This window comes from Trichoderma virens, assembly GCF_000170995.1.
Source record: "Trichoderma virens Gv29-8 chromosome Unknown TRIVIscaffold_89, whole genome shotgun sequence".
NCBI classification, from domain to species: domain Eukaryota; kingdom Fungi; phylum Ascomycota; class Sordariomycetes; order Hypocreales; family Hypocreaceae; genus Trichoderma; species Trichoderma virens.
The window spans coordinates 1,425,426-1,440,763 of NW_014013660.1; the positions used below are offsets into that span (position 1 = coordinate 1,425,426).

At 47.9% G+C, this 15,338-nt stretch overlaps 6 protein-coding genes across 6 annotated transcripts; 2 read left to right on the forward strand and 4 right to left on the reverse strand.

Annotated features, from left to right (window-relative positions):
* Nucleotides 1-861: 861 nt before the first annotated feature.
* TRIVIDRAFT_195287 (uncharacterized protein) lies at nucleotides 862-1,968 on the reverse strand (the record flags this gene model as incomplete). Its single annotated transcript, XM_014096069.1, has 1 exon — nucleotides 862-1,968. One exon carries the CDS (start codon nucleotides 1,966-1,968, stop codon nucleotides 862-864), a length of 1,107 nt encoding a protein of 368 aa, XP_013951544.1.
* An 889-nt stretch (nucleotides 1,969-2,857) lies between these two features.
* Nucleotides 2,858-4,780, forward strand: TRIVIDRAFT_66287 (uncharacterized protein; the record flags this gene model as incomplete). Its single annotated transcript, XM_014096070.1, has 2 exons — nucleotides 2,858-3,271; nucleotides 3,347-4,780. The coding sequence occupies 2 exons, from the start codon at nucleotides 2,858-2,860 to the stop codon at nucleotides 4,778-4,780; spliced, it is 1,848 nt and encodes a 615-aa protein (XP_013951545.1).
* A 565-nt stretch (nucleotides 4,781-5,345) lies between these two features.
* TRIVIDRAFT_41842 (uncharacterized protein) lies at nucleotides 5,346-6,414 on the forward strand (the record flags this gene model as incomplete). Its single annotated transcript, XM_014096071.1, has 2 exons — nucleotides 5,346-6,203; nucleotides 6,256-6,414. The coding sequence occupies 2 exons, from the start codon at nucleotides 5,346-5,348 to the stop codon at nucleotides 6,412-6,414; spliced, it is 1,017 nt and encodes a 338-aa protein (XP_013951546.1).
* Nucleotides 6,415-6,460: 46 nt separating this feature from the next.
* Nucleotides 6,461-8,483, reverse strand: TRIVIDRAFT_88532 (uncharacterized protein; the record flags this gene model as incomplete). The annotated part of the gene is made up of 5 exons (XM_014096072.1): nucleotides 6,461-6,936; nucleotides 6,991-7,492; nucleotides 7,549-7,616; nucleotides 7,673-8,056; nucleotides 8,129-8,483. 5 exons carry the CDS (start codon nucleotides 8,411-8,413, stop codon nucleotides 6,538-6,540), a joined length of 1,638 nt encoding a protein of 545 aa, XP_013951547.1.
* Nucleotides 8,484-9,041: 558 nt separating this feature from the next.
* On the reverse strand, nucleotides 9,042-10,921 carry TRIVIDRAFT_75875 (uncharacterized protein; the record flags this gene model as incomplete). Its single annotated transcript, XM_014096073.1, has 5 exons — nucleotides 9,042-9,456; nucleotides 9,538-9,807; nucleotides 9,883-10,276; nucleotides 10,356-10,724; nucleotides 10,800-10,921. The coding sequence occupies 5 exons, from the start codon at nucleotides 10,919-10,921 to the stop codon at nucleotides 9,121-9,123; spliced, it is 1,491 nt and encodes a 496-aa protein (XP_013951548.1).
* A 1,040-nt stretch (nucleotides 10,922-11,961) lies between these two features.
* TRIVIDRAFT_57275 (uncharacterized protein) lies at nucleotides 11,962-14,116 on the reverse strand (the record flags this gene model as incomplete). Its single annotated transcript, XM_014096074.1, has 8 exons — nucleotides 11,962-12,102; nucleotides 12,162-12,300; nucleotides 12,360-12,781; nucleotides 12,862-13,273; nucleotides 13,334-13,411; nucleotides 13,494-13,556; nucleotides 13,615-13,852; nucleotides 13,909-14,116. The coding sequence occupies 8 exons, from the start codon at nucleotides 14,114-14,116 to the stop codon at nucleotides 11,962-11,964; spliced, it is 1,701 nt and encodes a 566-aa protein (XP_013951549.1).
* Nucleotides 14,117-15,338: the final 1,222 nt, after the last annotated feature.

Consider the following 15,338-nt stretch of genomic DNA (forward strand, 5'->3'; position numbering starts at 1 on the left):
TGAAATGGCATATTTCGAATACGAGTATGCGTATGACAGCCGATCTGGTATCGCTCATTGTGTGTACGATTCTAACTGCCACTGGGTCGTCTTGTTCTCTCCCTCTGTTCCATATCTCTGTGAGTGGGTTGATTGACATTAGGTAGTTGCTTAATTAGGTATACCTACAGTTAGACTCACTTATGTAGATGGAGACTTGCTGCCATGGTCGCTGGACAACAAGGTTGGAGTATCTGGGGGATGTTGGATGGGAAAAAATAATGGGAATGGCTATCCAGCACCCCAGCGACTAAGAGGAGTTCCAAATGGCGTAACAACGTATAATGAAGATCTTTTATCGCTATTACTTGAATATATATTACACGGTTCCTGGAGTATCTGCTACTATCGCTACAGTCTGCTACTATCTATATATTCCTCTAATATCTGCTATCATTACTACCCAGGCCGCTTTAAATTTAAGAATGGGATGCTGAATAGCAGACGTGGGGTGTTGAATAGCCACTCCCAAAATACAGAAGGAAGTATGGGGCTTCTATAACTTGCTACTGTAAGTGATACCAAAAGTTCTATTCGATACATCGTATGACTGCTCTGAGCTACGTGAGCGCAGTGAATAACGATTCCGGCATGTTGATTGTCATTCGATCTTCAAATAAAACAAAGTATTAAATTTTCGTTAATCATCCTTTAGTCTTCGTAAGCACTAACCTAACCGAACCCTCCCAGCCGTTTGGATATATTCGTCGTCAATACAAAACTCCCATCTCCGTCATACGATAGTCTGTTTTCCCATCACCCATTTTCGTGCCCCCTCAAGGAATTTTTCCTTCTGTAGAGTCTTTTACTATCTAGACGGCTCTACTCTCTGAGAAGTCCTGCGGCTTGGACCTGTCGGAAGACCTCATGCTCATTGACGGTCTGATCCTTTGCACGTTTCTTTGCGACCCATCCACTGAGTCCCGGAACCTTGGACATGACACTCAAAAATTGGTTCTTCAAAGGCAGCGATCCAGTCTTCTCCTCATACAAGAGGAAAGAGACCGTCAAGACCAAAAATGCCCAATACACATTGTAAGCGATGACGGAGCCATAAGTGGCAGTGTTTTGCCAGCCAAGGATGGAGTTGAAGACATCCCAACCGTTGTCTGTCTCGGGATTGCAGCAGTTGACGTGCCAGACGGTCTCGGTGATGTCGTATGAGCCATTTCCGTCTCCAAGTTCAGCCACATCGCTTCCTACACGCTGGGCGAAGGTATGATATTGTAGACTCCATACGGACTTGGAGAACATGCCAGCGGCAATCAGATACAAAACGCTGGTAGAGGCAATGAGGAAGATTTGAATGGACATGAGGTTGCCACCGCGGTAAATGAAGAAGCCGACGGCGAGACCAGCAATGATGCCGCAAATAACTGGGAGAGGGAAGGCCGTCGCAGGCAAGCTGAGAGACACGCCTCCCACGAAAACCACGGCCTCAACACCTTCTCGCAGGGTGGTGATGAACGGCAGGATGAACATGACGTGCCTTCTGGACCAGTCGCCGAGCCACGTAGTTGACTTAGTCGATTGGGTTGACTTCTCGGCCAAGGCTTGTGCGATCTTGACACGCCACTTGTCTTTCATTTTGTTAATTCTCAGGAGTGCAAGTCCCATGAATGAGATGATGATGGTGGCAATCAGATAAAAAATGCCTTCCCAGAGATCCTCAGACTTTGACCAGATATCTTTGCCGAGGCCATAAAATGCTCCAATGAAGGCACCACCAATGATGAGACAGATGATGATGCCTGCGATAGAGCCTAGCCATACTTGCCTGACCAGGCGTTTATAGATGGCCTGATCCTGGTCTGGTCTACCGAGACATTGTTTGAGGAAGGACAAAAGAACCGAGATGATAATAACAGCTTCCAAACACTCGCGAAAGACGATAAAGAAAACTTGAACGGCAAAGACGTTCTTCGCCATTGTGTCTACCAAAGTCAAGCAGGAATTTGGGTAGGCTGAAAGATGGAGGGAGAAGAGGCGAGAGTGTTCAATTGGTGCGGTGATGAGCAATCTAAGTATATTTAGCCGTGCATGGTCGTATGGGTATGTAATATGAATCAGAAGCCCAAAGTGAAAAAAAAAAAAAATTATCCCATCTCAACCCCAACCGAACAGGGCCGGAACCGCAAGGCACTTGTAATAGAAACTTGAATTGGCTCGCCGACGGATCATTTCGACACCGATCGAAAGCACCCCAATGAAACGGGGCTTGACATGGCTCAAGCCAAATCAGATGATCAGATAACGGCATCGTCCAGTCAGAAGTGGTTGATGCATCTCCAGCTCCGGCGCTTCGGCTAAGACGGCACCGCGGCCCACCATCACGAACCGCCCTTTTGGGAGGTTTGGGTTATCTGATCGAGACAAAATCAATCTGATCAGGGAAAATGGCTCAACTACAGGGCCGAAACATAGTTATCTGATCACGCCAAACGGCAACTCGGCAGAGCTATTGAACGCCTCGACTGGTTCGCCAGGAGTCTAAACGGGGCTTAATTCTTTTTCGGGTCGTGACAACAAGGATCTGGTGCAGCGACGGTCGGCACAAATGCTGTAGAAATTTTCATCTAGCCTGCGGGGATTATTTAGTTTCTTTTTTTCTTTGTTTCGTTTCGTTTCGTTTGTCATGGGGCCTGTGTATGGACTGATTATCTGATTGATGGCAATTGACCTCGGAATGTGTTGGGGACAAGAGAGGAAACTTGCTAGTCCATTACCACCCTTGCGCCGGTGCCAAAACAGATATCAACCTTGACCACCCACACTCGCCCGAAGGTGGCAGAGAAGGAGCCAAGTCAGCTGTGTCAAGATGAAGCGCTTTTTGGTTCTGGCTCTCGCGGCACTTGGCTGCCAGGCCAAGACCGTTACATACGACTTCAACGTCACCTGGGTCACGGCAAACCCCGATGGACTGGCGGAACGCAAAGTTGTTGGTATCAACGGACAATGGCCCCTACCTCTGATTGAGGTCGACAAAGGCGATCAGCTCGTCGTCAACATGTTCAATGGCCTCGGAGACAGGCCGTGCTCAATTCACTGGCACGGCATGTTCCAGAACAACACAAACTACATGGACGGCGCTTCCATGATCACGCAGTGCCCCGTACCTCCTGGACAAAGCATGACTTACAACTTCACCGTCAACCAGAACGGCACCTACTGGTATCACTGCCACACGGACTACTGCTACCCTGATGGCTACCGCCAGGCACTGATTGTACATGTGCGTTGAATGTTTTTCTTCCTTTTGTATTGTTCAACAGATTTGATTTGACCTTGACTAACCGTCTGTGTGTAGGACGAGCATGCGCCATTCAAGTTTGACGAGGAGTTCACAATCACCATGTCTGACTGGTATCACGAGATGGTTGATGGGATTCTGTCGGCTGAGTTCATGTCTGTATACAACCCCACTGGCGCTGAGCCTATACCATCTTCTTTCCTCTTCAACGATACAATGAACTCCAGTCTTCCTGTGGAGCCGAATAAGACATATCTAATCCGACTGGTCAACATTGGCGCCTTCGTTGGGCAGTACTTTTACATCGAAGATCACAATTTCCAAATTGTGGAAATCGACGGTGTATACACAGAACCTACTGAGGCTGACACTCTCTACATCGCTGTGGCTCAGAGATATGCGATCCTCCTGACGACCAAGAACGAGACGGACAAGAACTATGCCATTGTCACCGTTGCGGACTCATCCCTGCTTGATGGTATCCCCGATGACCTTCGACTGAACAACACCAACTGGCTAGAGTACAATAAGGATGCCGACCACCCACAAGCAACCATAAACGTAACAGACAGCACGGAGCTTGTTCCATTTGACGATATAACGCTGGTGCCCTCTGACAGGATGGAGTTGCTTCCTGAGCCGGATATGGAGATCAATGTGACAGTTATCATGGATAACCTGAACACCGGATTTAGCTATGCCTTCCTGAACAACATCTCCTTCACAAAGCCCAAGGTGCCCTCTCTATACACAGCAATGTCATCTGGGGATTTGGTGACCAACAATGAGATCTACGGCGAGTTCACGCACCCAATGGTTCTCAACCACAACGATGTCGTGCAAATCGTGGTCAACAACGCTGATGGTGGCTCGCACCCCTTCCATCTTCATGGCCACAACTTCCAGGTCATCGATCGTGCACCGTCATATGGCCCTACCTTTTATGACTACCTTAACGGAGACCCTGTACCCTATGACCCAAGCAACCATACCGCGTTCCCCAAGATCCCGGCTCGCAGAGACACGTTTGTGCTACCGCCTCAAGGCTACGTCGTCATGCGGTTCGTTGCCGACAACCCCGGCGTTTGGATCTTCCACTGCCACATTGATTGGCATCTTGCTTCTGGTCTAGCCATGATCTTGATCGAAGCTCCACAGCAGATGCAGGAGCGCATGAAGATTCCTCAAGACCACCTCGATGTTTGTCAGGCCGCCGGAATTTCCTCCAAAGGAAACGCCGCAGCTGACACAACAAATTTCCTTGATCTCCAAGACCAAGCTGCGCAGCCGGGCTGGATTCCCCAAGGATTCACGGCAAGAGGAATCGTTGCGCTTGTATTTTCTATTCTGTCTGCCATCATCGGTATTATAAGCATTGTTATATACGGCCTGGCGGATGTGAAGAACAAGCAGGTGGATGAGATTGCGCCAGAGTCAGAGCAGAGCGAAGTTGCAGTGGAAGAGACTGTGAATAATCCGACCAAGTCTTGAGGAAGAGGACATGAATTTGATGACTGCATGCGATGGTTCAAGGTTAGGTAAAATACCCCGTGTAATGGTGATGGGAGGGAATTGCAAAATGGAGTTTGATGTTATTAAATGGGACTTTGCATAGTTTCAAATGTCAATTGGAATACTTTTGTTTAACATGTACGGATTTCCTTTGACAGAAAATCCTGTCGTTACATGCATTGCATTCATTGTCTCGAGATGCCATTGACGAGATGCTTCGGAAATTCTAAAGAATTGAGATCGTTGATGATGCTAGATTATGCACCGCCATGATTCTCCGATGCCATGGATGTTTGTGTATGTGTAGCACTCATGAAGTCATTTGTTAATGAATCAGCAACGAAATCATGTCTCAGCAACTGTCAGCAAGCTTGACGGAGTAGCGTCAAGTAGCCCCACGAATCCGACATCGGATGCGGGGCCCTTTGCCGCAAGATTATTAATACACTCTTTGGATATTAATAAATACCTTCCTCGTTTATGGAAAATAGAAGACTTTGAAAAGCCAATACAACATTTGCAGTTTGAGCCTCCTTAGCCCGACATGGCTGTCGTACACGCGGGTCCAAATGACTCCTGGCATGGGGTTATCAAGTCTGGGAGCCAGTTCCCCCCGGAAGCTGGCCGCTATCATCTTTATGTTGGTCTCTTCTGTCCATTTGCGCACCGTGCCCTCTTAGTGCGGCATCTCATGGGACTGGAGTCTCTCATTGATGTATCGGTCGTGATGCCGTATCCAAAGGGCGATGACCGTGGATGGCCTGGCTGGCGATTCCCTGCCTCCGACGACGACTACGCCGGAGCAACCGTGGATAAACTCTTTGCCTCCGATTATATGCATGATATCTATTTTAAAGACGACTCTGAGTACAAAGGAAAATATAGCGTCCCTGTCCTGTGGGATAGAAAAGAGGGAAGAATTGTCAACAATGAGAGCGCAGAGTTGCTTCGCTGGCTCCCAACTGCTTTTGATGATGTATTGCGACAAGATGGACGAGAGTCTCAGCTTGATCTCTACCCAACGCATCTGAGAAGCGAAATCGACGCAATTACTGAGTGGATGCAGAGGGACCTAAACTCGGGCGTGTACAAGGCCGGATTAGCAGAGACCCAGGAAGCCTACAATCGGGGCGTGGTCACTGTTTTTGCTGCCTTGAACCACCTGGAGAGCCTCATACATCGCAACGGTGGACCATACATCCTAGGAAAATATCTCACCGAACTCGATATCCGAGCGTACGCGACGATTATAAGATTCGACGCAATCTATGTTCAGCATTTCAAGTGCAACCTTGGAACGATTCGCGCAAATTACCCGGTTATCCACGAATGGCTGAAGAATTTATACTGGAATGTGAAGGGATTCAAAGAGACAACGGATTTTAAACATATAAAAGAAAATGTGAGCCAAAAATACAACGAGCAAAGAATTCCCGAATCTAATCTTCAAGCAGTATTCAAAGAGTCAGGCAAAGATCAACCCGCTAGCGATTACTCCCATGGGGCCGTTTCCTGATGTGGAGGATGGCATTGACTTGAACTTTGCCCAGCTTAAACCGGGATCTGTGAGGTATCCGATTGTGCTTGAGAGACAAGCCGAGTTATATAATTAGATGGCGTTTGTGAGGCAGGTAGACAATACTAGGCATAATTAAGGTTACACTACACATTGGTCTTTTCTATTTACAGGTCCCGTAGTCTATCAACCAAGCTTTTGCATTCCATGCGATATCAAATCATGGCCTTCCCATAGCACGCTCAATTTCCACCAATGCAGCAAGGACCTTTTCATCATATTGCCGTCTTCCAACAATCTGCAAACTGACGGGTGCATTGACATACTTCTCTGGGCTGTACATCTCATACACGAATCGGTCCTTGTCGTTTTTCGGTACGTAGTTGGGATCTTTGACGTCTTTAACTTGATCGACAGTGGTAACGGGGAAGACAACAGCCGGATAATCCAGGAGGTTCCACTGAGAAGTGTAGCCCCAGTATCGAGACTGCTCGTGAGGAGCAGCAGCGCCAAAGGATGGAGGACACAGGATGACATCTACTTCTCTTTCGCCGTTGGCTGCGGTCTCTGTCCATGCCTTGGCATATCTTGCGCGGTACGCATCTCGCCGAGCGCAAATCTTGCCATAATGTTAACTACTGCGATTTAACAGAGAGGAAGGGTAAACACTTACATCCCAAAGTTCCTGCACGGACATCTTCTTGACGCTTGGCTGCTCTTCAATAATAAATTTCGTCAGTGGCAAGATAGGCTCCCCGGCTCCGTTCATCAGAGTCATGACTTCTTCGCCGCCATCAGGCCAATAGAGCCCTGAGATGATATCCCAGGCCTCATCATGGCCAAGTGACTCGCAATTCCAGTCAACCACCTCGAAGCCAGCCTTTCGACAGGCGGCGACAACCTCTTCTAACGCGCGCCTCATGGGAGGGTGTAGCTGGACAATACCATCCCACCATTGAACAGCAATCTTGAGTGGCTTCGTGAAGTGATACGGCGTCCATGGTTTGGCTGTAAGTGACGGGTCAATGCGCCACGGCTCAGCAGCAATTGCGACTTTCATGAGCAGCTCCATTGCATCACGATCTACTGTCATCGGCCCCGGAGTGGAAAGGATTGTCTCTTTGCCCGCCATATTGGCCATCTGTCCAAAGACAGAAATGCGCTTGGCGGTTGGCCTGCGAAGCTTGTTAATCACACCAAGCCAGTCGAATGCCAGGCTAGCTTCACTTACTTGAAACCATAGATGCCAACATGAGCTGATGGACACCGAACACTGCCTCCGATATCGCCACCAATGCCCTGTACGACTTAGCCTGGTGCTCATGATCACAAACATCGTCACTCGTATCACTTACCAAAATACTGCCACGCATACCAACCAGCGCAGATTCGCCACCAGAGCTTCCTCCTGGTGTCAAATCACGGTTGTATGGGTTAACAGTGCGGCCGTACACATTGCTCTCGGTCTCCAAGTGCATAATCGTCTGTGGCTGAGTTGTTCTGGCGTAGAAGACACACCCTTCGCTGTAGAGAATGTCGTAGAGCAAATTTGAGGTATGTTCCTTACCAACCCAACCAACATATGAAGCACAACTGGTAATGTTTTTGCCAACCATGCCATGATGCTCCTTGGTTGAGATGGGCAGGCCAAAGAAGGCGCCCTTGGGCTCCGGCAAGGAATCAAGATGCTTTGCACGAGCAATGGCCTCATCCCATAATAGATCAGTAAGGCAGTTGACCTAAATTTGTTAGTATCTATACTTATTCTGTAGTGATCATGAAAGAAATGCATGGTTTTGTATGAGACATACGGCAACTTGGGCTAGCGCTGCTCGGCGTAGGAAAGCTCGCGTCACCTCTTCAACGGAGATCTTCCTTTCCCTGAGGATCTTGAGCAGCTCTGTAACGGAATATTTCTCCGTGATATCGATTTCCCGCGGCGTCAGCACGGACTTTGGAAGATCCTGTGAACTAAGGGGCAGGACATCGGGGATGCCCTCCAGCTTGGGCTCAACCTTGGCCAGTCCGGCATCGCGCTTGGCTCTGGCCACAGAAGCTCTATCTTCCCAAGACTTGAGTTGCTGAGCGTCACCCATGGCTTATTAAGTTGTTCTCTCTTTATTGAACCGTGTGAATATGTTTTTGTAAATACGTTGTGTATTAGTGATATTGTTAATGTAGAGGAGAGATGGTGATGAGTTGTGGCAATGAGGAGCGAGGCCGGCTTATAACGGCCTCGGAACTAGGAATGGGAGATACCGGCGCCTCTCGAGTCCGGGGAACGTCTTGCCACAAATGGAAACCAGAGGCGCGCTATTACCATATCTCATGGCTACCCCTCAGCGTCGCGGAAAATGAGGGGTCGTGATGGGGTTTATGGATAACGTCTGGGTCAAAGTTGATAAGCTAGAGCTGCTATCGGAGGCATGGGCCGAGCTAGAGAGAGACCATCACGTGCTGCGTTGCAAGTTATTGCCTGGATCTAGTTATTATTTTACATACGGGTAGATGCGGGCAAATGGAGAGATATTAACGTATTACTCCGATATCGTACATGTAAGCAGCACTGGCTACGCAGTAACATGACACGGGATCCTTCTATGCCATAGGTAGCTACCTTATTTGACAATGAATTAGGTAGTCACCTCCAAAGGGAATTCATTTACTCGAGATATCCATTACAATTGTTGTTATTTAATTGCTTTAATTTTTCATTTTAATTTTATTGCTTTAATATTTCGTTTTAATTTTATTAATTCGTTACTTTTCTTTTCTTTTACAACTCACATCGTGGCCTATTTTATTACAACTCTGTTCCTAGATTTACATGCACCGCCTTGGACTGTGTATATGCGTCCAATGCATACTGACCCAGCTCTCTCCCAATGCCCGACGACTTGTACCCTCCAAAGGGAATGCCGAAATGCGAGTCGCCCGATGAGTTGATAAACACCATGCCGGCTTGAATCTTACGAGCAACTTTGTGCGCCTTTGTCACCTTTTGGGTGAACACGGCAGCGGCTAAGCCGTATGATGTGTCGTTCGCCTTGGCAATAACCTCTGCCTCGGTGCTGAACTTGGAAATTGCAACGACAGGGCCGAAAATTTCCTCCTTGACAATTTTCATATCTTCAGTGGTCTACAGTTTGAAGCTTTTTTTTAGCGCGATCCATGGAAAAGTTTATGATAAAGAAAAAAGGGGAGTAGGGAGAGTTCATACGTCAGCAAAAACTGTGGGCTGAATAAAGTATCCTTTATCGCCATGCTTGGCACCGCCGTGGAGGACGCGGGCGCCAGACTTCTTGCCCTCATCAATATAGCTCAAGACCTTGTCAAATTGAGCTTTGGAAACTTGAGGTCCTTGGTAAGTATCCTCGTGGAAAGGATCACCAATCTTTGTTGCGGCCTCCTTGGTCTTCTCGGTAAATTTGGCGAGGAACTCATCGTAAATTGTGTCTTGAACATAGATTCGGGATGTCGATGTGCACACCTAAATACAGCTGTTAGACATAGGAAGAGAGTGGAAAAGCTGGCAGATGTGAGCTGGGCTCGTTGGCAGACCTACCTGACCCATATTGTCCATGATACCACTGTGACACCACTTCACAGCCTGATCAAGATCCGCATCCTCAAAAACAATGCTAGGGCTCTTGCCACCACATTCCAGAGTAATGTTCTTCAGATTGCTGGCAGCAGACTTCATAATTGATCTTCCAGTGGCTGTGCTACCAGTGAAGGCAATCTTATCAACGTCCATATGGCCTGCAAGAGCCTTACCGGAGATGTACCCGAGACCAGGAATAATATTGACTACACCAGGTGGGAAGCCAGCCTCTACAATAAGCTTGCCAAAGTATAGAGCCGAGAGAGGTGTTTGTTCGGCAGGCTTCAGAACAATTGTGTTTCCACATGCTAGAGCTGGCGCGACCTTCCACGCAAGCATCATAAACGGATAGTTCCTGGCGCTCATGTTAGTCGCTTCAATAGATCTACCCAGCTTATGGGATCTCCAGGGGAAAGTTTTAAGAAAAATCTTACCAGGGAATAATCTGACCACAGACACCAAGAGGCTCCTGCAGGACATAGGCCAGCTTTTTGTGTGAAGTCTCAATAGTTTTGCCAGTAATCTTGTCCGCGGCACCAGCGTAGTATCGAAAGACGTTGTAGCTCTCAAGCAGATCTCCGCCATATGCGTCGGAGAAGGACTTGCCATTATCGAACGAATCGATACTTGCTAGGAGCTTCCTGTCTCTGTCAATTAATTCGGCAAGCTTATACAGCAGTGCGCCTCGCTCAACGGCCTCGAGCTCAGACCACTCCCCATCAAAAGCGCGACGGGCAGCGGCAACGGCTTTGTCTACATCTTCTTCTGATGCGCCTTGCAAAGTTATGATCTCTTCATCAGTGCTATTAATCTAGTAAGCAAACCCGAGCTGTTCACATAATCGTTTATGGCGTAAGAATGCGGCCGGAGAGCCTTACGTAGGATTATAGACGGTAAACTTCTCGCCATTGGCGGGGACGTATTCGTTGTCAATGAACAGCCCTGTAGGCTGGTCATAGTTAAGCCCGTTGGGCAAAGAAATCTTGAATGCAGCAGTCATTTTGTGTAGGGCACTGTGTTATTGAGGGGAAGGAAACGCAAACCGCGCCAATGAAGCAGAGGCCACTTTATATATATATTCGCCTCCATGGCTTGCGAGACATTGATGTAATCTGACATTCGTATTTCTAAGACATGTGCCCCTCAGTCCAGTCGCCTCCCGCGGGGAGCCGCACCCACAGTTCAAATATTAGCTACACTAATTGTAGTCATTCCCAGACGTTACACGCATTGCATCAGACAAACCAAGGCTACTAAAAACTTTCCTGCTAGTGATTACATGCTATTCTCGGCAGTGTATCCCGTATCGATCTAAAGATCGTCTTCAGCCTTACACCATGGATTCTTCACATTTCACAGAGACTTATCGGCCACATAATCCAAAATCGCGAGGAACAAAATGTCTGGAATGATACAAGTATCATCTCGCATAGATACAACATACAGCATCTTTCGCCTCTGGGATGCCAAATAGAATTATGGAGCACAAATTACAGATCGCTGATAAGAAGGCTGTCCTTGAGTGGAGTGGGGTTTTCCCCTCACGGTAAGACGAACATGGTGGGGAAGATGGGTTCAAAGACGATTCTATCAAGACTTCTTCTCTCAGCTTACCAAAGGCAGTAAAGGCCTTATCGAGCTTGAGCCCCATATGAGCATTAGCAGCCGTTCCAAGCTTAGCCTCTACAAGAAAAAGATAGCCGTGACTATGTGACCAGCCTATATAAATCACGCTTTGTCCTGGTTTCATCAGTTTTTACGATAGGATATGAAGCAACCCCACTTGACAGCGTTAACAGCGGTGATTGCTGTGATTCGAGAAAAATATAGTACTGCTTGCCAGCGGGCATGAAATGCGAGCCAGGAAACAATATAAAAGTCATGAATCCATTCTCATTAGTTAGGTATTTCCAAGCACACATATAACTCATCACCAAACAGCCGACACATTAATACAAATATGCATTGCAATTTGATACACCCCCCGCGTTATTAACTATCAACCTTCATTCCAAAGACATTAAGAATTTGACTCGCACTCTAGGCCTTCTCAGCCTCGACAGTCACAACCTCATCAGGATTAGATCGGTAAACCATTGCGGTAAGACCGATCTCATTGTTAATCTCCTCCATACGCTCAAAGTCGGCACGAGCGGCACCTTCGCTGCCAAAGACGATGTCCTATTGAAAGTTAGAATAACGATCATGAGATGCGTGATTCGATTAGGATATGCCCTTACCATTTCTTCCAGGGTCAGACGCTTGGTCTCTGGGACGAAGAAGTAGACAAAGGCGGCACCGAGGTACGTAATTATTCCGAATAGAATATAGGTACCGTAGGTGATACCTTGCAACATATCGGGAGTCACCTGTCCAATACTGTAGAGAATAAATTGTTAGAAACTGAGGCTGTGAATGGGGTTTTGTAGCCAACTTACATAAAGTTGTTCATCCAGTTGCTGGATGCTCCCAGGGAAACACCATAAGGTCGAGAACTCAATGGCCAGATTTCAGCGACGATGATCCAGGCACAAGGTCCCCAGCTGTAACCAAAGTGAACAACAAAGAGCCAGACCATGGCAACGGCTGCCCAACCGGCTGCCTTGTGCTCGGGCCAGCTGTCTGAGTTCTTGGCGAAGAGGATAGCGATGATAATGTGGCATGTAGCCATACCAATAGCGCCGACAATGAGGACCGGCTTGCGTCCAATTCGGTCAATCCACAGCACGGCGGGAGCGGTAGCGACAAACATGACAATGCCAACCACACCGGTTGCAAGCAGAGAAACAGTGTTGTCGGTCTGGCCGAGCTGCTGGAAGATGGTAGGAGCATAGTAAAGCACAGCGTTGATTCCAGTCCACTACCAATGGTGTTAGTTTTGTTCATACCCAGTGAATTTCATTTTCAACACGAGCGGCTAGGGAAATAGTATCAGCTTACTTGTTGGAAGAACATGGTAACACCGGCGACAATGCAGCGCTTAAACATGCTCTTCTTGGTAAAAAGAGACTTGATGGCAACGAACTGAAGCTTGAAGTTGTTCCAGACAGTTTGATCTCGGAGGTGGGGGAACTGCTCAGCGATGCTTCGCTTTTCAAACAAAGATTGTGCCTTGATTTCCAAGAACTCCAGCTCAACGAGCTCGTGGTCGATGGGAAGGCCTCGGAGGGTAGACAAGATCTGCTTAGCTTCCTCTTCGCGGTTGTGGTGAATAAGCCAACGGGGTGAGAAGGGCATGAAGATCATGCCTCCCAAAAGACAGAGACAAGGGAAAATCTGAAGGCAGACAGGTACAAGCCATGCTGCTTCGCTCTGGTGACCAAGGGAAGTGCCGCCAATGTAGTTGGTGCCACTAAAAATAATATTAGCACCGCTATAAACAAATGATATTATCCAGTAGTCGACAACATACTAGTCAATCCAGAAAGAAACCATGATTCCAAAGCAAATGGCGAACTGCTGGAGGGCGACAAGTGCACCTCGAACCTCACTTGTTGCATTGTTAGTCGTCTTTCGTTCATGTATTTTCAAATCATATATGATCATGAGAGGGGGGAAGATTTGAGACGTACGGAGGAGCCACTTCAGAGTTGTAAATTGGCACAATCATGGACAAGCTGCCAACTCCGATACCGCTGTTATCGATATTAGCATTGAAGGCCACTCATACTCTTTCAACATTTGAAAACGTACGTAATGAATCGGCCGCCAAGAATTGCACTAGGCCCAGCGTCGATAGCAGAGGCCTGAACAACAACACCGATAATGAAAATGCAGCAGGCAACGATAATTCCGTATTTACGGGAGATTGTCTCAGCAAGAAAACCAGAGAATAGGGTTCCAAACCAGGCACCGAGTTCGAGAATGGCCGTTAGCCAACCCTTCTTGGTCTGGCTGGCATTGGGGTCAAAAGGATCGTATTCTCCCATGTCTAATGCCACAAGTCAGTTGCGTGTTCTGATATTCTGTCTTCTGCTATTCACTTACGCTGTTTGAATGACGGCATAGCGAGAACGCCAGAGAACATGCCCTGGTTGTAACCATACAGAACACCACCAATACAAGCAAAGGCTGCTAGACTGAAGACGCGAAAGTTTTTGAGAAGAGCGCGAGCTCCACTTGTGCCCATGAGGGCCTGGCGACGAGTCAGCGCCGCATCATAGATGGCGGCACCGGAGTCGGCGTGTGCGCCCATTGTGAAGACGAGGGGCTGAGGATGATTGCCTGTCTTTTCTTACAATGTGGAAGAAGATCTGGGACACTGGTCTGATCAATGAGAAGAAGGAAGGAAGATGGAGGAGAAGGAGAAAATCAGAGTCTAAATCGAGCTCTGTCACATCCTGCAATACGACCCTGGGAAACAGAGGGTCGATTACTACTATATAAGTGATTTGTCTCCAGACACACTCCTTGTCTCGTTTCCATGTACCCGACGGCAAGGTCATCTCCAAAAACTGGACTTGGATATTCATCCAAGAACGCTGTCGGCGCTACGGCAAGGAGCGCTCTACCCATTTAGCCTAAATATCCTCAGTCTTTAAATCTTCCGTAGCTCACGAGTGGCTCACCCGAGCTTGGGGTACCGGCCAACTGACAGGGGCTCCAGTCCCAAAGGATCGAAGAAGAGTGTGAGGAGATTGTTACCGGTCCGATTTTAGTGGCCGCCGCGACGTGAGTGGCGTTGCCCCAGATTAGCCCCAGGAGGAGGGATTGGAGTCTCCTCGACGAGGAACAAAATTAGTTATGAGATGTTGACACAGCAGCCGCAGGTCATTCTTTCTTTCTTTTTTTTCTTTTTCTATTTTTCCTTCTCCCACGCCAGACATGGGTTCAAACAGCTGAGTGTCTAGCGGAGGGATAAATACGCGAGACAAATTCACGGAGTTACGCGCATTGATTCCTCCTAATAAGTATCACGATTCGCACTTCCCCAGCAGTGGAGCCCAAGCTGTCTGGTGAGGCGAATAACATGCTCCAAACGGCATTATTTCCCCACAAACCCACACTCTGCGAATGGGGAAGCCTTGTCTCTCCAGGGATCTGGTGCTCACTCCAACTATCCACGAGGCGGCTATATTAACCGGCAGTATGGAGAAGGCCTGGAGTATCCAATACGGGATCAGCCGCTAAAACGCCCTCAGAGTCATCTGGTCCGGACAGGATATCCGGGCTGCCTCATGTAGTCCCCTGCGATTGTAAATATCCACGTTTTCACTGCATCCTCGGTGAAAGGTCCGGCTAAATGCAAACACCCCATCTTGCAAGGGTGGCATGATTCGTGGGCAGTCTACGGCACATTTGACCTTTAGCTTACTTGAACCTGATCACGGTGAAAGAAATTTTTAGGGATATTATCAGGCAATTCGGCACAAAATCGAATTTGCTGTCTGTCACTTAGGGGCGAGCTATTTCTCATT